Source organism: Haliotis rufescens, unplaced genomic scaffold (genome assembly GCF_023055435.1).
Source record: "Haliotis rufescens isolate VD_foot unplaced genomic scaffold, xgHalRufe1.0.p SCAF_6, whole genome shotgun sequence".
Taxonomy (NCBI): domain Eukaryota; kingdom Metazoa; phylum Mollusca; class Gastropoda; order Lepetellida; family Haliotidae; genus Haliotis; species Haliotis rufescens.
Window position 1 is genome coordinate 38770551 of NW_025964334.1, and position 22070 is coordinate 38792620.

A 22070-nucleotide genomic window follows, 5' to 3' on the forward strand; every position below is an offset into this window, starting at 1 on the left:
GCATATTCAATTGTTTGCATTTATCAAGTTTGTACGTCAGAAACATGATGGATTGTCATATCAAATAATGCAGGGTTCATTGAAGAGTTATGCCCCTTTATGTCACCCCATTTAGTGTGTGTGTATGTGTTTCGGTGGGGGGTGGGATTTGGGGATGGGGGTTGGTAACTTCATTTGGAAGATTCCATGCATGCATAAATCAAGTAAACACATGTCATAAACTGTAGTAGGTGAAGCTAGTATCTTGCAGTGTTTTGTCTGTGTATTTTCTCATGAATATCAATATCATCAGTCATATCCACATTTTTAGAAAACATTTCCTTTGAGTAAACATAATTTCTTCATTCCCATGGCTCTTTTCCAGTGCTGCTGCATAAGAGAAATCTCTCAAACTCTTTGCATTTCACTAAGTGTATATAAAAACACTTGCCAAATGGGAGGTACGTGTGAATTTACTTATATCAACCAAGTTGAAATGTGCCCATCATTACAATTTTCTAAAAGAAAAAGTCTTTAAAAAAACATATCTTTTCCTGAATGTTTATAAGGTGAACACTCTTGTGCCAAAACTTTTGTCAATGAGCCTAAAACATATCTTTCAGTGTAGCCATGGTGAACAGTTATCCTGTTGATTTATTATTGTATCAATATTTGTAAGAATAGACACAACGAATGAAAAAAGAACCAGGCCTCAAAGTTGCGACTAAAACGGTCACTGATGCGATCTAAATTTCATTTTGTCTACTGTCAAAGATTCAGAGGTAGCCAACTGACTACCTTGAAACATATCTTGTGGCGACTAAATTCTATTGCTACACATGTCTGTTACTAATTGTACTCGCAAATAATTCCTCCTAACATGCCTAAAGTCAACAATGAAACGAAATACATAAATATTAATGTAATTAGTATTTTATTTTAGTTGATAGTTTATTGGATAAGCAAGGATATACCTTTTTATCTAGTAACATAAATTGCATCATTGTTCGAGTCACAAATAAAAAAAACTCAAGTACAGTTTCCACTCAATATACAATTCCAAGACTAGTGCTATGACTCGTATGTATAATAGTTATTTGATAAAAGATAATTTCAAATGTTTTGGCTACCTACAATATTGGCTTGACTTCTTGATTTTTACCACTGGCTATCTGGAAAAAAAATACTTGTGGCCATATGGCTACTTGGTAAAAAAATTAACTTTGAGGCCTGAGAACCCAGAAAATGAGCAATATTGTTAACAGGCAAGAACATCATCCTGAGGCAAGGGAGTTAACTGACTGTAAAAGCCCAGATTCCATCCTTGCTGAACAAGGTTGGAATTTCTGGGCTCGATTGTATCGCCACCAGTGGGTATTATAAGTTATGTCCCTTCTATGCCCCTCCTAGTGACAAATCAGATTCCACCTCTGATCTCATTTGCATTGCTTCAAACAAAATGGCGGCATCCAGTGAAGACAATCTGATTGATAATCAAGATCTATATTGTAATAAAATGGGTCTAAATGGGCATCAAATTACGTGAGCGACTTGATTAAAAACTTAAAAAGTTTTTTAAAATCTGCACAGCAGTTTACAAGCTGGATGTTGATTTCATTACACAATTTTGATTGGACTATGCATAGACTCGTTAGTCCCGCCAATATATAAAACCATAACTCCAGCCTAGTTTGGCAAGAGTGAAAACTGGACTTTTATAGTCAGTTACTCCCTTGCCTCGGGAAGATGAGAATAAAAGGATCTTGAAACATTCAATACAATCTTCAAGTGTATTTGAAGCGTATACACGCGTAGTGTTTTTCCTTTCTTCTTTATAATCATAACTTTATAATATAACTTTTGTAATAATCCGGATTCATACAGTTTGCACATCATTTTTTTCGATTATTGCAGATGCATATTTTTTCGGTTCATTGAGGTATGAATAAAAAAACTCATGTGAATAGTAGATGGATTCTTAAAAAGAATCGAAAAACTTATGTGCCAAAAGTATGAATCCGCATAGCAGATTCTTACAAAAGTTTGCACATCAGTTTTTTTAATTCATAACTCAATGAATCGAAAACAATCCACAGTCACTCTTTATAATATAATTCGACAACAAAGGCATGTGTTGTCTACAATAGTTTAACCAAAAACAGTTGTATATATCAAAGCAGACAAAATTGCACATAACTTGCCACGCCCACAAAGTCATGGAGATCAAAGTTCATAGGACCTCTAACGAACCGGAACGAATATGTCCGGCTGTTTCAAATGACATGGTCAGTTACTGCCACTGAACATAAGTTCCCTGAGAATGGGAAGACACATTTGGAAAAAGGCAGGTTAAAAATGAAATCCGGAGAAACGAAATGTGTGGAACCTAGGCGACAAGACAAAAATAAAAAGTCGAGCGAGCATGAACCTTCACGTTTGCTGTTTCATTCCTTCTCAGCCTTCAGACTCAAAGGGTAGTTTAGACAATGAATATGCATAAATTTCGCTAAATGTCCTGTGCACAACAGAAAGGGAATTCCCTTGACTGTAATAATGGGATTCCCCAAAATTTTGTGGCAATAAAAGCAGTCAGCTTCGTTGGGTGTGGCTTAGTGTTTTACATTCATTGGTAATAAGAATGCAGGAATTACAATGAACACAACTTAGTTTAATTATAAACTTCTGACTCCATATGTCAACATCAATCAAAAGCATAGTGTATGTACCAAGTATTTTCTTTAAGACCATTAGCATGTACATTGTAATTTAACACATACCCCGGGTAACACAAGAATAGTTGTACATGATCACGCAAGTCAAAGGCATTGTAGCCATTTCTGGTCATATCACACACACACATCCCTAACAATATGTTCAGCTTGAAAAATCCAAAATCATTAGCATCAAAATGCAGAAGGAATAAACTGCAGTTTATCCAGTCAATATTACATACATGTTTATTGGTACTTTTGGGGTTTCAGTGACTGACTGTGATCCAATTTGTCCTGAAGATATTTTAAAAATTTGTTACTGATAAAGAAGAATGTCCTGTAAAAAGTTGATGTAATCATGAAAATGTCCTGTCATTTGTCTCTTGCAAAATCCTTGCACTTTACTGAAATTACTAAAAAAATATTTCTGAAATTTTTATCTTGAACTTTGTCACAATCTCTCAATATGAGACTGCAGTGGTAATATTCATTCAACATCAATCCCATATGTAAAAAGGAACATGTGTGTATTTCTAAAATAAGAAAATAGTTTCCAACTGAATAAATTACAAATACTTTCACATATGGAACCTCCACAATGCTGACCAAGAATTTTCCATCTTGGGCTGAGCTTCAGTAAAAGGTTAAGAAACGTTTAAACCCAGTTCGCAAGCTGGATAAGAGCAATCCTCAACAAGATGCCACTGAACAAGTTCACCTCTGGTGAAAAGACAAAACTGAAGGATGTAGGCAGAAATCAATAAATTCCTGATGCATTAGCATAGTAGGTCACCAAACTTCCAAGCACAGCTTCAGCTAACAAAGGTGATACGTCCAGAAAAACATCCCCATACTCACTTGTTTCTCACTGAGGGACATAATCTCTGTTTGCAGTTCATGGAGCTTAGTCTTCATTGCTTGATTCTGTAGAAATAAAGAATCATTTGGCTTGTCAGCTATAATAAATCTGACTACAGAGTTGGAGAAAATGGCCGCACGAAAAGTTTCGACAACAAAAATCAATAATTTGTAGCTAGCGAGCAGACAGAGAGAAGGGATTCGGGGTGTTGCTGCTGCTTGCGGTCAAGTGATGAAGACATAAACATCCTTACCTGGGGCTCTGCTTTCATCTTCACTACCAGCATCTGCAATAACAATAAATACACACTATAATCACACACCGATTCCATCTTTCCTGAGTCTTCATGAAGTTTGGAAAGGTCGCATAATTTCACTACACAGAAGATGTGCTGCTTTATTATTGGACGACCTGTCGCACCAAAACAACATCATTTCACTATGGAACTCACTTAAAATAGCCCTTGTAGGTTAAGCGACGTACAAAAATCTAGTAAGAATTCATAACAAACCACTAGAGCTATCATAATACGAATAATATCACTTTTGTGATGAAAGTTGTCAGTGGTAGACGAGATAATCAATCATCAGGATAGTCGGAGAAGTTTGTCACGGTACCTGATGGTTCTTTATCGCCAGTTTAAGTTTACTCTGGATCGAATCGAGATCAGTCCTGTCCATCGTGATGACCAGACAGCTTCCGGGACCGTTCCAAGGAATCTGTCTTGCTTATCCGCTAGAAACTCAGGTAATCCCAGGCTACATCAACAAGATCACAAATACTGTTACTCAGAAAGTACAAAAACACAACTGGACCGGACAACTTTCTTACGCGTATTTTCCATATCCTCTGTCAAGTTGTTCCACCACACTGTACTTGTAATTAGTGCCAAGTGAATTGTCTAAACAACCGTTTGAAGTTGATAGAGAAACAAAGCAGGGACGATGACGATTTCAATTGTTTACGAAGTACAAGGTAAACGGTACTATATCTTCTCCCTCCTTCCGACAAAGGAGTGCTACGGTCATACTCTCGCGAGCTGGGTGCCCAGATGCACTACTTTCCTACCTCACGGACTATTTGTCATCAGTATAAATAATCACTTATAATATTTTCTAAACTATTAAACCATTCATATACCCATTATTTCTGCTCCAAATAAACACATCTAACACACAGGAGCTGAAATTCATGATTAAAGTTATAATTCGATTGTAAACAAAATTCCACTCATTTGTGAGTTCAGCGGACGAATACATAGCAGGTGAGACGAAATAAAATGGCGGCAACCATGTGTTGCTTATGATTTGGCTGTCAACACATCATTAACTTAAAAGTTAAAAGGATCACCAAAATAGCATTTGTATCTGGTGAACTGACACCTTTTTCACAACTGGTAAGTGACTTTTCACTGTTTAAAAGTTATTGACACCGAAATAAGTCGCGCTAAACTTGCTACAAATCTTCCGGCAATGTTACACATTAGTCACCTGTTTTCGACAGGTGCCCTTTAAATATATCTCTCGATATATAACGGTGTTTTTGTCAAAACCATACGTTTTCTTTAGACGTTGAAATATCCAAGCAGAGTTTGAATGTCAGACGATCACAATGTCGGTTTTATCGCTTAAAAACAGCTAATAAAGGTAAAAAATGTTCATCAGGAAATGATTTCCCATGAAAGTTTGGGTACAACAAACTTAATGTTTGTCACTATGGTCAGTTTTAACGAGACACACAATAAAACATTTCTCATTTTACTCAAAACATATCAGTTGCATTCTGAGTTTAATCCTTGTTCTTGACGTCAGTTTCTTATTGTCATTGGCTGCTTTTATGAATCCGTTCCTTTGGTCCTTTGACGTATTTACCTAAGTTGCAAACCTATGATCAAGACAAATAATTCAAGTCCTCATTAACTGAACTGAATACTCACTTGTAGTTGTTTGGCCTTGTGGGCACTCAAGTTGGAACAGGTCCCAAGCACGTTTTCACAGAACAGGCCATGAGGTTGTTTGTCGTGGTCAAGTTCTGTGATTTCATTGTTTTTATAATAAAAAACACCAATGGCATTATTCACAGGTCGGTGTGATAAAGCCAGAATATTGGTGATTGTAGCACAAAATAACAAACATTAGTGTATGTTGAGTAAGACTGGGTCTTTGTCACCACCATAGTCATTCAATGTACCAAAAAGAATGTTCCAATCAAATAAGATCATAATCTTGTGTCACTTTTGCAGCGTTAGAAATTGGCACTACTCCTATATAGTCCTTGCCAAACTGCCCAATAGTTAAGGTATAATAAAGACTGGTTGAAATTTGCACTTTTTAAGGGTTTGGGTATGTTATCATTACATGGACGAGTGGACTAAATATGTTAGTTTCTATCGCTGTTTCATACTGCTTTTCTATCCTTTGAGTTGGCATTTTCTGAATTTGTTGAGTTAATGATAAGTAAATAAATAATCATGTGCATCACTAGGTCTCTGGTTCATGACACGACTGGACTTTATGTACCATCAGCTAACTGAAGACAAATACTGACCTGTGTCTATTAATTATGTATATCTTTTTAATAAGGAATCCAGTGACAGATAAATAGCCTCCTGAGTATAGCACAAACAGTGTCAGTTGTAAAAGTTGGCTAAACACCTCCTGTTTAAACACTGGTTTCAGCAGAAATGCAGCCAGCATAAGACAGTTAACATGGAATTTGATATTAATTAGATGCTGTGTTTTCAGTGTAGAGCCAGCTTGTGTGTAGATGTAATTCAGCTAGATTGAATTGGGAACCGAACACTGTTTTATTATACATACATAGGTACATATGTACTGCACTAATCCAGGTACTAGTATCTGCTCAAATGCAATTATTTTATATCCTGACCAGTGGATCCATTTGCATTACAGTTGTCATTCTCAACTCCTTGGGAAGTATACAGGTAACATAGGCCTACATTGAATACACAGTATGTTTATCACTTTTCTACCCTGCCATAATAAAACATTTTAAACTGAACTCTTCAGTGTTAGCTAAGATAGTGAGTGAAGCAGTTTTCAGTGGAGTGTCATTCTGAATTAAGGAAACACTGATAACAGTTGTGTTGATGCTTCAGAAAAGCGCTTAATTTCAAGCTCGTAATCAATTTCTATCATGTTTTCCCCCCAAAATGAATTGTCACATACCAGGCCTTTACCTTAACTTGCATAAGTGTGGGAGTGGGGGTGGAGAAGGGACCCTTAATAATTAATTTTAAGGGTCCTTGCAGGGAAGAGGAGGGTCCTATAAAGTAATGAAATGGTGTAGTGTACTGTACGTTTAGATAATTGCTTTTAGAGTCTGGAATAAATCAGTGGACAGTGGTCATGATTGATGGACGAAATAACAGACCACCATAACTGCTCTTGATGCCCTGTAGGTACAATGATTGTTATTGTGCATCCCTCAGGACAAGTATATTTTTTTCTGGTCCATTCTCTACATTTGTGCGTACTGGACTTACATTTGAGCGCCTCGTAAAACCATGAATACATTGAATATTGTAGTAAACACAAGTCTACCTTTTTGTAACCTATACCTTAAGATATAATTATTTAAATATCACTATCGACAATGACTGGAAAAGAAGTAACTTTTTATAAAAATTAGCTTCTGCAGTAATATCAAAGTCAAGTAACTGTCTTTGTATATTAGAGTTTAGTGATGTATGGCTATTCCAAATGTATGGCATCCAAAATGTATTTTCCTTGAGTGGAAATGATCCTTAAACATGTTTCCAGCTTTAAAAAAACCCACACCCAAACACATCCCAGCCGTGTCCTTGGCTATTTAATTGTCAGTGATGTTGCTCTGACACTAAAAGATGTAAGAAATATAAAGATCTCTCCAAGACTGATTTCAAGACATATTTGAGCAAGTGCAATAGACGGGACAGTGACAGAAAATGTAAGTCTACGTCAGTTGAGTATGGACATTCTGTTGCGGGAAAAATCCAAGAAAATCACTTAGTCGGCAACTGTCAGCAAACCTACCTCCGATCCAGCACTCTCCATAGATTCTTTCCTGACTGAAGACATATCAAGAACACATGCGAATGAACCCATTTCGATCTGCATACACACCCTCCCACATAAGATCGGCGACAGGTTCTCCAAAAAGGACCTGCATCTTCAGACTTCACTGAATTGCACAGAAGACTGTTCGCGAATACTAAGGAATCGAATAGATGTTCAGAAAGATCATAGAGAGCCCACACTGATCTGTGTCTTCCTACTGCAGAGACAGACGTATTCACGAGCTAGCAGATCATACTAGAGATCACAGTTCACCTTGTAGATCAGCCAGTTCAGAGAATTATAGAAGATATGATGTAGTGTGGGATTGTCGTTCTCCTTCATGATCGTGCCCTGATCGGGGAGTTCACAACAGTCAGGGTCGAAATCAACCTGTCCAGAGGATAGGAGACACAGAGAAGCGGGATAGACTGGAGCTGGATTGATATGGATCAACAATCAGCAATCTACTGCACAATCGTGCTTCCTTGCACGTTTATCAGATGACTGTAGACGTGGCCGAGATTGGGAATGACATTCCCCTATACTTTCTTCAGAGGATACAGGTGGAAACCCCTCTATAAGGGATCGACATTCGTCTTGTAAGGATGAGCATTCACCTCGACAGTCTGCAGAGCAACGTCATTACCCTTGTCCATGGCATTGATATTCACAGCCACAGTTGACTGATCGACAGTGATACCCCTCTCCAAGGGATTGATATACTACTTTAAGGGATCAACATTCCTCTTTATGATCTATAGAGGTTCGCAGGTGTAGCCGTACACGGGATGGACTTTACACTTCACAAGTGTCAAGGGATCACCGGCACAGTCGTGATCAAGGCCCCCCTTCCGAGGATCAGAACTCCCTCATGGAATCCTTATACCCCTCTGCGATCCTCAGAAGATGGATGGCGCAGTAAGGATCAAGATTTATGCACCCTGCCTCTTACCATAACGATCAACAAATATACGACATTCAGGGTCGTCGTCATCCTCCTCCTCCTTCATTGCTCTTATCGGTTTGGAGGCGTTATGACAGTCATCAATGGCTTTGATGAACCTCCTCTATATCAGTTCAATGGCAGTTGTGACTATAGTTAAGAACTCGATTGAGATTGGTAGCAAGCGTAGCTTTGTTCTAGTAGAGCAGGAGTGTGTTTGTAAGAATTGTATGGATCGGCAGGATCGGCCTCCTGTGCATACTTCACGGGAACACTGGACTCTTATTATCTGATAATCTCATGGCTACTGTTCTTAGTGAACGGGGCTTGCATTAGTGCATGCCACTTAATCTATGTGATGTTTCTACGAGGGAACTATTACCCTCACTGAGAAATCGTTCAGTCTATGTTGAACCTACACCAATCAAACAGTAAGTTTGCTTGTTTGTTTAATGCCACACTAGGTTATTTTCCAACTATATAACGACAGTCTGTAACAATCCAGTGATTAACATCATGAGCATCAATCTACGCAACAGGCATACGATGACAAGCATCGACGAAGTCAACGGACCTGACCACCCGATCCCATTATTCGCCACTTGCAACAAGCATGGATTGCTGAAAACCTATTCTAACCCGGATCTTTACAGGTGTAAAACGGAAAGGATCAGTGGCAGTGTTTTCCAAACCCTCTCCTTGTGTTTATTTGATATTGAGGAAATAAGTGAGGAAATATATGATCGGCCTTGATCTACAAGATGCAGCTTTGACTTTTATTATGCTTTTTATGACCTTTCCTGCAGAAAAACGATTGTAAGATAAAGATGTGTTGCAGTTCCCACCACGCATGACCTGTTCGTCGATGCCTAGACGATTGGTTGGGCACACACTTATTAGATCTTTGGGTGACATGGCATTGGTCCGCAGACGAACAGAATCTACACATCAACAATGCTCTAGCCGTCTCATGGGAGGGACAAGCTGCATACGTGTACCCTCCTACCTCGGGCACTGCAAAGATCTCAGGCACAAGACAAGTTCAGCTACTTTGGGTTGCGCCCTTCTGGCCAGCGAGAGGCTGATTCACCATGCTCGTAAACATCGCAGAACGACCCGTCGGTAGAAATGCAACATCTTTCAGTTGTGGTGCATGTAAACATAATGTAAGGTTGCATTTTTCCGTGATCGGTTGCACTGCTGAATGTTTTATATAGCTAAATCTAGCCCTCTCTGCCCTAACATTCATACATTTGACATGCTTCAATCTCATTATAATCAAATCTTAGTTCTCGCTCTTGTGAAGCAAAGATCTGAGGACACCCCATTACGGGTCATGTCAGAACGACCTTCCATCCGACCTTCCATCCGACCAATCAAAGCATCACTTACCAGATCATGAAAGTGACAGTTGAATGTGTTTTCTAATCATGCAACCTCGAAAATGTTAACAGGGGGTATTCTGAATGACAGTTACGGCCCGTACGACTGATTCCGTCAAAATTATCGTCTATCTCTCGCTTCCGGGGGATAAACATTTAAACGGAGGAGGTGTTGCACAGTATGTGGGAAGCACTGCCATACAATTGCAACCATGAATTAGATATTCATGAATGTTCGTTTGTTCAGTTTTCACAATCTTGATCGGGAACTGTGTCAACATGTTTTTCAAGCGTCGCCTGAAATGGAAGTCGACAGGTTGAGACGAGTGCTGTAAAGCTTGAGAAAGCTGCTTTCTAATTGGCTGATGTCGACTTCTTGTTAGTCGTTTCATTAGTAGGTCAAATTTCGCAAAAGGTCGAGAACTTAGATCTGATTTTAATGAGACTAGACATTCTTATGTTTTTGCCAGATCTAAGAATTAAGGAAGGAAAATAAATGTATAATACACATGGAGTAAGAAATACTATTTTTGATGAGGAAGAGAATTTATGGATGTCAGTATCTTTTTTTCTTCTTTAAGTGTACAACTTCTAAATGCCTTTCAAAGACTTGACAGTTTGTAATGTTTGGCATTGTAACCTGTCTGAACTCAAACCTTTTGTACACAAAAAGCCTATGGACGAAAAGGTTTTGGAAATAGTCAAATAATTTTTGCACATTTGTCTGTGAACTCAGCAACCACTATCAGATTACCACAATTGACGCCTTGACAAGTTGTCAGTGAATGGATACATAATTAATAAACGCCATAGTATGCATTGACTCGTAATAAGCCATAGTTGATGTTATTTGACTTTGTATGTCAATGTATATTTTTATTCCCCGCCCCAATGTAGTTGGCAGGGGATATTGAAATGGGTTCCGTCCGTCCATGCGTGTCGGCATGGGTCCCGAAATCATATCCGGAGCATAACTCAGAAAACTTTAAATATTTCTCTGCAAAACTTTGCATGTCCACCAGGCACATACTGAACTGGTGCCTTTTGATATTTCACACTTTTTTAAAAAAAATGTTATTGTTTGTTTCCTTGACAACAAGTTGGTTTTAAGTTTTAATATAGGGTGGGTTCACTTATGGAGTATAACAAATAAACTGTTAAATATTTCCTTGCCAAACATTGCATGTCTATATATAAAGCACATACTGAACTGACTGTGATGCCTTTATGTTGTGATCCCTGATTGGTTAATCTCAATTTTTTAGGGGCAGTGGGGTAGCTTAGTGGTTAAAGTGTTCGATCATCACACCGAAGACCCTGGTTCAATTCCCCACATGGGTACAATGTGTGAAGCCCATTTCTGGTGTACCCCGCCATGATATTGCTGGAATATTGCTAAAAGTGGTGTAAAACAATACTCACACACTCAATAATCACACACTCAATAATCGCAAACATTATCCATTTTTTTAAATATAGGTTGCGATTTCCTGCTTAAAACGTTCAGAATAACACGATTTAACAAAGAAACTTTCGTCAAAATCTGAAATTCATCATACACAAGGACAGTACCATTGCTGTAATTTGATTGGCTGCCTTAGGTCACATGCTCAATTTTGACCAATCAATAACCTTGTAGCAGAATTCGGCAAGAAAGCTTCATTAGAAACCAATTTTTACCCCAAAAATTGTATGTTACAGCAACAAAAGGTCTCCAGGATCGGTTACTGTCATGTAGCTTTCTAACTAATGGTTAGTCTTCGACTTACTTGTTATTTATACGAAGCTTTGAAAACGTAGATATTTCTTCATGTTACTTAGTGGACAGCCGCTGTTATCAGGAAATGGGTGAAGATAGATATTATTTTTAATTCTTCTTAAAATAATTTACTGATTACGTAAACATTGATAATAATAAAGAAACAGGTAAGTGGATTTCATGAAATCTTGTATTTGCTGCTGTTAAATAAAGTCAATTTCACTGACATATTGATTTGTTCAATCTTTCAAGACTTTGTTTCAGGTTAAACTCAGGTTGAAATTGATGATTCATATCTACTCATCAGGCATACACCATTGTGTACAAAGTGGAGATTGAAGTAAAGTATCTTTTAAAAGTGACTCTCCATAATCATGTCATCATATCATGTTCGACAGTTCTCGGAACAAACATCTGTTTGAGAGCCAGCTGATATTTAAATGCTCAAAATTTAACATTGTTACAATTGCAACATTGTGTTCAAATTTGATGTCTTTTACTGTAATCAGTTATAAAAAACAAACAACTTCAAATAAACATAATCTTTTATTTATCACGATTGTAATAGGTAAGGTTGCATGGCGACTGGCGTTTCATTTTGGCTACCGATTAATAATATTTACTTAGCTATCAACAAGTAAGTCTAAAAGTGAACTTTGAGCCCTGCATAACTCCTTCCTCAAAAACACAACCTTGTGACAGAATATGCACTGATTGCTGATTGAATAAACATGAACAGCTGATGAATGACAGAATATACACTGATTGAATATAGTTACTTGCAGATAGGTTAGAATAATCTTGTTTGCAAGAAAGTAGAATATATGATGATTGGATAAATACAGATACTGGTACAAGCGGTTAGAATAGGTCATCAGCAACCCATGCTTGCCGTAAGAGGTGACTAACGGGATCAGGTGGTCAGGATCACTGACTTGGTTGATGCATGTCATCAAAGTGTCAAATGTTCTTAAAGTGAAATGCAACACTAGTCTCTGATAAAATGGCAGTATCTTGTGTGTCAACCATGTGCATTGATGACTGCCATGCAACGTCGATACATGGAATGGATGAGGCGGTTGATGAAGGCCATAGGCACTTGAGCCCACACTCTGAGGAACGTCTGACACAGTTCAGCTGCAGTTGTCAGCCTTGGTCGGACATCATTCAGCTGTCTTTGAATCTCGTCCAACAGGTGCTCAATGGGATTTAAAAAGGGACTGAGGCAGTCCACTGCATGGTTCTGATGCCATTCTGCTGTAGGAAGTCTCTTGTTGCTCTCGCAGTGTGGGCACGGGCGTTATCATGCAGAAACTCGTGGTTACGGCGACATGCCAAATGAGGTATGGCGTGTGGTCTCAAGACTTGATCAATGTACTGAGCTGCTGTGACAGCATTGCCTCTCCCTGGACCAATGTTCTGGAAGACCACAGGGCCGACCCTCTGTGCAAGCCCAATTCCACCCCACACCATGATGCTCGGACCACCCCACGAGTCTCCCTCAACAACACAAGTATCCGAATAACGTTCCCCACGGCGTCGCCAGACTCTCTCTCTGCCATCTGCTTTGAGATACAGTAATGGCTCTCGTCTGAGAAGAGGACTCTTAACTCCTGGTGGCGCCAATGCTGGTGCTGTGTTGCCCACTGAAGACGGTGCCGGCTATGATGTGGTGTCAGAATGGGTCCTTGGTGTGGCCTGTTACAGTTAAGGTGTCTGCTCATCAAATGTGGAAGGACGGTATCTGCACTAATGTGTCGCTGGGATGTCCCCATGGTCTGTCCAGGACTTTCCGCAGCAGTAACAAAGCGATCTTGATGATGCTGTCACACAATCTAACGATCCTGACGTCAGGTGGTGACCCTTGGTCTTCCACTTTGGGTCGGTCATCTGTAGTGTTGGTGGTCTGGTACTGTTGCTGGAGCCTGTTTATGGTCCTTACGTGGACTTGAAATGCATTGGCTACTTGCCAGGCGGTTTGTCCAGCTTGCAATCGTACAAGGGCTTGGTGTCGCTGATTTCTTGTCAATCTTGGCATGTGGTAGCAATTCAATAACGAATGAATGTTATCCGATCTTGGTGGGTTTTTATAGGGCAAGAAATGGGGGAATGCATGTGCATTTCAATTTGCACGAAACTTGCGTGCATCGGGTTACCATGGCCGTTGCGGTGTGGAGTTTGGGTGATCGGTTTTATTGTCATCTGATTTGGGTTTTTTTTATCATCAACTTTCTTTTTCCTTACAAGGTAACGTTAAATTTTAGAAACTTAGACAAAAACTACCCAGATATTTAAATGACAACTTTTCATGCAATGTTACTTGGCGTGACATTTATTTTGTGGTTCAGTATACATTATCAGCTGATCACCGTGATCTTACAACACCAGAAATACCAGTAAAGAAATCTGAACTGAAGGATGGAATTTATTCCTATTATTTTAATATCTGGTTATAAAAAGGTGTTCATTTTTTATCTGGACTAATGTTTGCAATATATTTCATCAATTATATTCAAAATTACATTCAATAATTATAATAATGTTTACAATAATTTCAGCAAAATCATATGTGAAGTGATCTGTAGATCGCACAACTCACCGTTATTTACAGCAGCCATGGTCAGATTACGGCTATTGACTCCTTAAAAGATTACATGTAGTTGCAAAAAATGGATACATACCGTGACTTGTTAAAAGTCACATTTGAGGCAGTTTGTCTATTAAATATCAACATAGCTTTTTTGCAATCGAAATACATGTCGCACGGGAAGTCCCTATGGTGACTGGTCAAATTGATCCATGCATAATAATATCCTGCATACCACTTCTACCAAAGTGCTAAGCTTGTGCTTCTTATAATTTTAAATATATATATATATATAGTGAAACCTGCAACTAAAATAAAAAACACGTTATTGGAATATATTATTCCTGATAAAATAATAATTTCAGATACAACTTCTTCTGACCATTGCATCAAAATTCTTTGAAGTGGTATCACTGGGTACGTTTTAACTGAATCACCAGCAGATTGGGAGGAAACGTGTGCCCTCCTGATTGCTATTTCTGGCTTAGTTTACGAGAAAATGCACACAGTAATCTTAATCTCTGCATATAAAACAATGCCTTGGAGAGCAAGAAATACAATTTAAATGGTAAATCATCATGTCTAGTGATGTTTTATATCAAATTTCACACATCACAGTGTGCGTTTCACCAAAAATGTAAACATCTAATCACATTGTAAACATCATGCTAATTTGACTTGTATGGAAGTCACAAAGTCATGACACTTCTATGAATGCTTGACAGCTGTGAAGTTGAACATGCTGAAATCTGAATATAATTCAGTGTATGTTAAACTAGTGACTGCCTCCGTAGTCTAGTGGTAGAATGTCCGGAGAGCAGCACGTAGGCGATTCGATCCCCAGCCGTGACATACTAAAAGACATTAAGAGATGGTACTTGATGTTACCCTTCCTTGCGCTTGGCATTAAGGGGCTGAAGCAAGGACTGGTGGGCTTGGAGTTTGTATACGTATGCTGTGTCTGAGTTTGGTATTCATGTTAAACGGTGGCATGCTATCTCAGTGGGCTATGCAATCAGCATTAGTCCGGACTAGTACAAGCACACACATGTGTATGTACGTCGCTATCTAAGTACAATAATCATGAACGCGATGTTCAACCCAATTTCACCACCCATTTTTAACAAGTAGTTTGTCATGTTTGACTGCACTGTTGAGGGGTACATGATGTGTTTTAGTGAGTGTGTACATGCATATTGGGGGGACAGTGCAGCATGTGGTAAAGCTACTTGCTGGATGTTTCAGATTAACAATGGCCAAGAGAACTGCAACCCGGGAACTTACGGACAGAAACTGGGATGAAGAGGATGAACCAGAGGAGGTAGAGAAGACATGACCGTACAGAAGGGCAGGGAATAACTGTAACATGTAGGGCAGGGAATAACTGTAACATGTAGGACCGTACAGAAGGGCAGGGAATAACTAACATGTAGGGCAGGGAATAACTGTAACATGTAGGACCATACAGAAGGGCAGGGAATAACTAACATGTAGGGCAGGGAATAATTGTAACATGTAGGACCATACAGAAGGGCAGGGAATAACTGTAACATGAAGGACCGTACAGAAGGGCAGGGAATAACTGTAACATGTAGGACCGTACAGAAGGGCAGGGAATAACTGTAACATGTAGGGCAGGGAATAACTGTAACATGTAGGACCGTACAGAAGGGCAGGGAATAACTAACATGTAGGGCAGGGAATAATTGTAACATGTAGGACCATACAGAAGGGCAGGGAATAACTGTAACATGAAGGACCGTACAGAAGGGCAGGGAATAACTGTAACATGTAGGACCGTACAGAAGGGCAGGGAATAACTGTAACATGTAGGGCAGGGAATAACTGTAACATGTAGGACCGTACAGAAGGGCAGGGAATAACTGTAACATGTAGGGCAGGGAATAACTGTAACATGTAGGACCGTACAGAAGGGCAGGGAATAACTGTAACATGTAGGACCGTACAGAAGGGCAGGGAATAACTGTAACATGTAGGACCGTACAGAAGGGCAGGGAATAACTGTAACATGTAGGACCGTACAGAAGGGCAGGGAATAACTGTAACATGTAGGACCGTACAGAAGGGCAGGGAATAACTGTAACATGAAGGACCGTACAGAAGGGTAGGGAATAACTGTAACATGTAGGACCGTACAGAAGGGCAGGGAATAACTGTAACATGTAGGACCGTACAGAAGGGCAGGGAATAACTGTAACATGTAGGGCAGTACAGAAGGGCAGGGAATAACTGTAACATGTAGGACCGTACAGAAGGGCAGGGAATAACTGTAACATGTAGGACCGTACAGAAGGGCAGGGAATAACTGTAACATGTAGGGCAGGGAATAACTGTAACATATAGGACTGACAGAAGGGCAGGGAATAACTGTAACATGTAGGGCAGGGAATAACTGTAACATGTAGGACCGTACAGAAGGGCAGGGAATAACTGTAACATGTAGGACCGTACAGAAGGGCAGGGAATAACTGTAACATGTAGGACCGTACAGAAGGGCAGGGAATAACTGTAACATGTAGGGCAGTACAGAAGGGCAGGGAATAACTGTAACATGTAGGGCAGTACAGAAGGGCAGGGAATAACTGTAACATGTAGGACAGTACAGAAAGGCTGGGAATAACTGTAACATGTAGGGCAGTACAGAAGGTCTGGGAATAACTAACATGTAGGGCAGTACAGAAGGGCTTGGAATAACTGTAACAGGTCAGAAAGTACAGAAGGGCAGGGAATAACTGTAACATGTAGGACAGTACAGGAGGTCTGGGAATAACTGTAACAGGTAGGACAGTCCAGGTAGTTGTCGGTATGTGAAGCCTGCTGTGAGTGGGAAGTACAGTCAGCCCAGGTAGTTGTCAGTATGTGAAGCCTGCTGCTGTGAGTGGGAAGCACAGTCAATCCAGGTAGGTGTCTGTATGTGAAGCCTGCTGTGAGTGGGAAGCACAGTCAGTCCAGATAGTTGTCGGTATGTGAAGCCTGCTGTGAGTGGGAAGTACAGTCAGCCCAGGTAGTTGTCAGTATGGGAAGCCTGCTGCTTTGAGTGGGAAGCATAGTCAATCCAGGTAGATGTCGGTATGTGAAGCTTGCTGTGAGTGTGAAGTACAAACAGTCCAGATAGTTGTCGGTATGTGAAGCCTGCTGTGAGTGGGAAGCACAGTCAGTCCAGGTAGTTGTTGGTATGTGAAGCATGCTGTGAGTGGGAAGCACAGTCAGTCCAGGTAGTTGTCGGTATGTGAAGCCTGCTGTGAATGGGAAGCACAGTCAGTCCAGGTAGTTGTCGGTATGTGAAGCCTGCTGTGAGTGTGAAGTACAAACAGTCCAGATAGTTGTCGGTATGTGAAGCCTGCTGTGAGTGGGAAGCACAGTCAGTCCAGGTAGTTGTTGGTATGTGAAGCCTGCTGTGAGTGGGAAGCACAGTCAGTCCAGGTAGTTGTCGGTATGTGAAGCCTGCTGTGAATGGGAAGCACAGTCAGTCCAGGTAGTTGTTGGTATGTGAAGCCTGCTGTGAGTGGGAAGCACAGTCAGTCCAGGTAGTTGTCGGTATGTGAAGCCTGCTGTGAATGGGAAGCACAGTCAGTCCAGGTAGTTGTCGGTATGTGAAGCCTGCTGTGAATGTGAAGTACAAACAGTCCAGGTAGTTGTCGGTATGTGAAGCCTGCTGTGAGTGGGAAGCACAGTCAGTCCAGGTAGTTGTCGGTATGTGAAGCCTGCTGTGAAGGGGAAGCACAGTCAGTCCAGGTAGTTGTTGGTATGTGAAGCCTGCTGTGAGTGTGAAGTACAAACAGTCCAGGTAGTTGTCGGTATGTGAAGCCTGCTGTGAGTGGGAAGCACAGTCAGTCCAGGTAGTTGTTGGTATGTGAAGCCTGCTGTGAGTGGGAAGCACAGTCAGTCCAGGTAGTTGTCGGTATGTGAAGCCTGCTGTGAATGGGAAGCACAGTCAGTCCAGTAGTTGTCGGTATGTGAAGCCTGCTGTGAATGGGAAGTACAGTCAGTCCAGGCAGTTGTCGGTATGTGAAGCCTGCTGTGAATGGGAAGTACAGTCAGTCCAGGTAGTTGGCGGTATGTGAAGCCTGCTGTGAATGGGAAGTATAGTCAGTCCATTGTAAATTTGATCATTTCAGGCTGGAGAATTCATCCAGGCTACCGAGGACGTCCTGAAAACCCGGCAGATAAAGAAAGCCAAGCGACGGGGGATGGACGCTGGAAGTGTAAGTGTTGAACCCCAGGGATAAGAACTCAAACATCTCAGTATTGGTTTTTTTTCTGATTTTTTTCAAAAAAATGTTTTGTTGAACTATACAGTTTTGCTGAACAGCACTGAAGGTGGAACTGGAAGTGAGCTTTTATGTTGTGTTGACATCCATCTGTTAAGTTTCAACTTGTGAAACGTCTGAAGAGATGATCTCTAAGCCTAAGTGAATGAGTGCAACATGATAAGACTCTGTTCAAGGTATTAAGATCAGTGTTCATCAGTGTTGGTCATCCCCTACCATGAATAAAGCTGAAGTCTTGCCCTCAATAGAACATAACATTGGGGGGGGGGTAGGAATGTTTGTTTGTGAAATGAAATTCTCAGTGGGTATAAATTTGAACTTTGGAAATGTGAAAAATCCTCTGAGAAGTTATTAGAATATATTGACAAGTGACAGGGATGTGGCATAAAATTGAAGATGCAAGAGCAGGATCCAATGACCTGGACACTCGTGAAGATCCGGGATAGAATAGTTTCTTCAGCAACCCGTGCTTGTCGTAAGAGTCAAATTCGCTGACTTGGTTGATGCATGCCATCTTATCCCATGTCAACCACTGGATTGTCTGAGCCAGTTATTTACATATCGCCATCATATAGCTGGAATATTGCTGAGTGCGGCATTATACACCAACAAACAAAATACCAAATCCAATAGTCTGGGGTTCAAGTGTCAAGATGATGGTTGTGGCATTATTTTTTGAAGCCAGCTTCCTTCTGTAATGGCTGCCTCATCTGCAGCCATCTGCCTTCTGTAATGGCTGCCTCATCTGCAGCCAGCTTCCTTCTGTAATGGCTGCCTCGTCTGCAGCCAGCTTCCTTCTGTAATGGCTGCCTCATCTGCAGCCATCTGCCTTCTGTAATGGCTGCCTCGTCTGCAGCCAGCTTCCTTCTGTAATGGCTGCCTCGTCTGCAGCCATCTGCCTTCTGTAATGGCTGCCTCGTCTGCAGCCAGCTTCCTTCTGTAATGGCTGCCTCATCTGCAGCCATCTGCCTTCTGTAATGGCTGCCTCGTCTGCAGCCAGCTTCCTTCTGTAATGGCTGCCTCGTCTGCAGCCATCTGCCTTCTGTAATGGCTGCCTCGTCTGCAGCCAGCTTCCTTCTGTAATGGCTGCCTCGTCTGCAGCCAGCTTCCTTCTGTAATCGCTGCCTCGTCTGCAGCCATCTTCCTTCTGTAATCGCTGCCTCGTCTGCAGCCAGCTTCCTTCTGTAATGGCTGCCTCGTCTGCAGCCAGCTTCCTTCTGTAATGGCTGCCTCGTCTGCAGCCATCTTCCTTCTGTAATCGCTGCCTCGTCTGCAGCCAGCTTCCTTCTGTAATGGCTGCCTCGTCTGCAGCCATCTTCCTTCTGTAATGGCTGCCTCGTCTGCAGCCATCTTCCTTCTGTAATCGCTGCCTCGTCTGCAGCCATCTTCCTTCTGTAATCGCTGCCTCGTCTGCAGCCAGCTTCCTTCTGTAATGGCCCTGTCTGCAGCCATCTTCCTTCTGTAATCGCTGCCTCGTCTGCAGCCATCTGCCTTCTGTAATGGCTGCCTCGTCTGCAGCCAGCTTCCTTCTGTAATGGCTGCCTCGTCTGCAGCCATCTTCCTTCTGTAATCGCTGCCTCGTCTGCAGCCATCTTCCTTCTGTAATCGCTGCCTCGTCTGCAGCCAGCTTCCTTCTGTAATGGCTGCCTCGTCTGCAGCCAGCTTCCTTCTGTAATGGCTGCCTCGTCTGCAGCCATCTTCCTTCTGTAATCGCTGCCTCGTCTGCAGCCAGCTTCCTTCTGTAATGGCTGCCTCGTCTGCAGCCATCTTCCTTCTGTAATCGCTGCCTCGTCTGCAGCCATCTTCCTTCTGTAATCGCTGCCTTGTCTGCAGCCAGCTTCCTTCTGTAATCGCTGCCTCGTCTGCAGCCAGCTTCCTTCTGTAATGGCCCTGTCTGCAGCCATCTTCCTTCTGTAATCGCTGCCTCGTCTGCAGCCAGCTTCCTTCTGTAATCGCTGCCCGTCTGCAGCCAGCTTCCTTCTGTAATGGCCCTGTCTGCAGCCATCTTCCTTCTGTAATCGCTGCCTCATCTGCAGCCATCTTCCTTCTGTAATGGCTGCCTCGTCTGCAGCCAGCTTCCTTCTGTAATGGCTGCCTCGTCTGCAGCCATCTTCCTTCTGTAATCGCTGCCTCGTCTGCAGCCAGCTTCCTTCTGTAATGGCTGCCTCGTCTGCAGCCATCTTCCTTCTGTAATCGCTGCCTCGTCTGCAGCCATCTTCCTTCTGTAATCGCTGCCTCGTCTGCAGCCATCTTCCTTCTGTAATCGCTGCCTCGTCTGCAGCCAGCTTCCTTCTGTAATGGCCGTCTGCAGCCATCTTCCTTCTGTAATCGCTGCCTCGTCTGCAGCCAGCTTCCTTCTGTAATCGCTGCCTCATCTGCAGCCAGCTTCCTTCTGTAATGGCTGCCTCATCTGCAGCCATCTTCCTTCTGTAATGGCTGCCTCGTCTGCAGCCATCTTCCTTCTGTAATGGCTGCCTCGTCTGCAGCCATCTTCCTTCTGTAATCGCTGCCTCGTCTGCAGCCATCTGCCTTCTGTAATGGCTGCCTCATCAACAGCCAGCTTCCTTCTGTAATGGCTGCCTCGTCTGCAGCCAGCTTCCTTCTGTAATGGCTGCCTCATCTGCAGCCATCTGCCTTCTGTAATGGCTGCCTCATCTGCAGCCAGCTTCCTTCTGTAATCGCTGCCTCGTCTGCAGCCAGCTTCCTTCTGTAATGGCTGCCTCGTCTGCAGCCAGCTTCCTTCTGTAATGGCTGCCTCGTCTGCAGCCAGCTTCCTTCTGTAATGGCTGCCTCGTCTGCAGCCATCTTCCTTCTGTAATCGCTGCCTCGTCTGCAGCCATCTTCCTTCTGTAATGGCTGCCTCATCTGCAGCCAGCTTCCTTCTGTAATCGCTGCCTCGTCTGCAGCCAGCTTCCTTCTGTAATCGCTGCCTCATCTGCAGCCATCTGCCTTCTGTAATGGCTGCCTCATCTGCAGCCAGCTTCCTTCTGTAATCGCTGCCTCGTCTGCAGCCAGCTTTCTTCTGTAATGGCCCTGTCTGCAGCCATCTTCCTTCTGTAATCGCTGCCTCATCTGCAGCCAGCTTCCTTCTGTAATGGCTGCCTCGTCTGCAGCCAGCTTCCTTCTGTAATCGCTGCCTCGTCTGCAGCCATCTGCCTTCTGTAATGGCTGCCTCGTCTGCAGCCAGCTTCCTTCTGTAATGGCTGCCTCATCTGCAGCCAGCTTCCTTCTGTAATGGCTGCCTCGTCTGCAGCCAGCCTGCTCAACCACTTCAGCATGTTCAGCCAACAGTGTTGTCAAATATAAAATCTTAATGAATGTGCAGTACCAATTGTGGTGATACTGTTTGCAATAGTATTATGATAGAAGTTAACCAACTTTAAGGCTTGATTATTATATGTTGTAGAAATCATTAAAGAATTGCTAACAATCACGAGGTCAGCCAATTTGCTACTTGTCGCTACTCAGATTAAAGGGAAGTAACTCTAATCTGAACTTGT

The 22070-nt window shown here is 41.9% G+C and overlaps 2 protein-coding genes across 6 annotated transcripts in view; one reads left to right on the plus strand and one right to left on the minus strand.

The window, feature by feature from the left end:
• Positions 1–4671, minus strand: part of LOC124145818 (PHD finger protein 21A-like) — a 53366-nt gene extending 48695 nt beyond the window's left edge. For all 3 annotated transcript variants that reach the window (XM_046515757.2, XM_046515758.2, XM_046515756.2), the window contains exons 1-3: positions 4167–4671; positions 3803–3835; positions 3549–3614 (exon numbers count right to left, since the gene is read on the minus strand). In XM_046515757.2, the coding sequence (XP_046371713.1) occupies positions 3549–3614; positions 3803–3835; positions 4167–4229 (162 nt within the window). In that variant the 5' untranslated portion in view covers positions 4230–4671. The remainder of the gene's footprint in view (positions 1–3548; positions 3615–3802; positions 3836–4166) is intronic.
• Positions 4672–4790: 119 nt separating this feature from the next.
• The window catches only part of LOC124130057 (nuclear pore complex protein Nup50-like), a 29727-nt gene continuing 12447 nt past the window's right edge, over positions 4791–22070 (plus strand). For 2 of the 3 annotated variants that reach the window (XM_048386326.1, XM_048386328.1), the window contains exons 1-3: positions 4809–4945; positions 15524–15599; positions 18418–18504. In XM_048386326.1, the coding sequence (XP_048242283.1) occupies positions 15531–15599; positions 18418–18504 (156 nt within the window). In that variant the 5' untranslated portion in view covers positions 4809–4945; positions 15524–15530. Of the gene's footprint in view, positions 4946–15523; positions 15600–18417; positions 18505–22070 lie in introns of all 3 variants that reach the window. The other variant, XM_048386327.1, reaches the window with a different exon arrangement.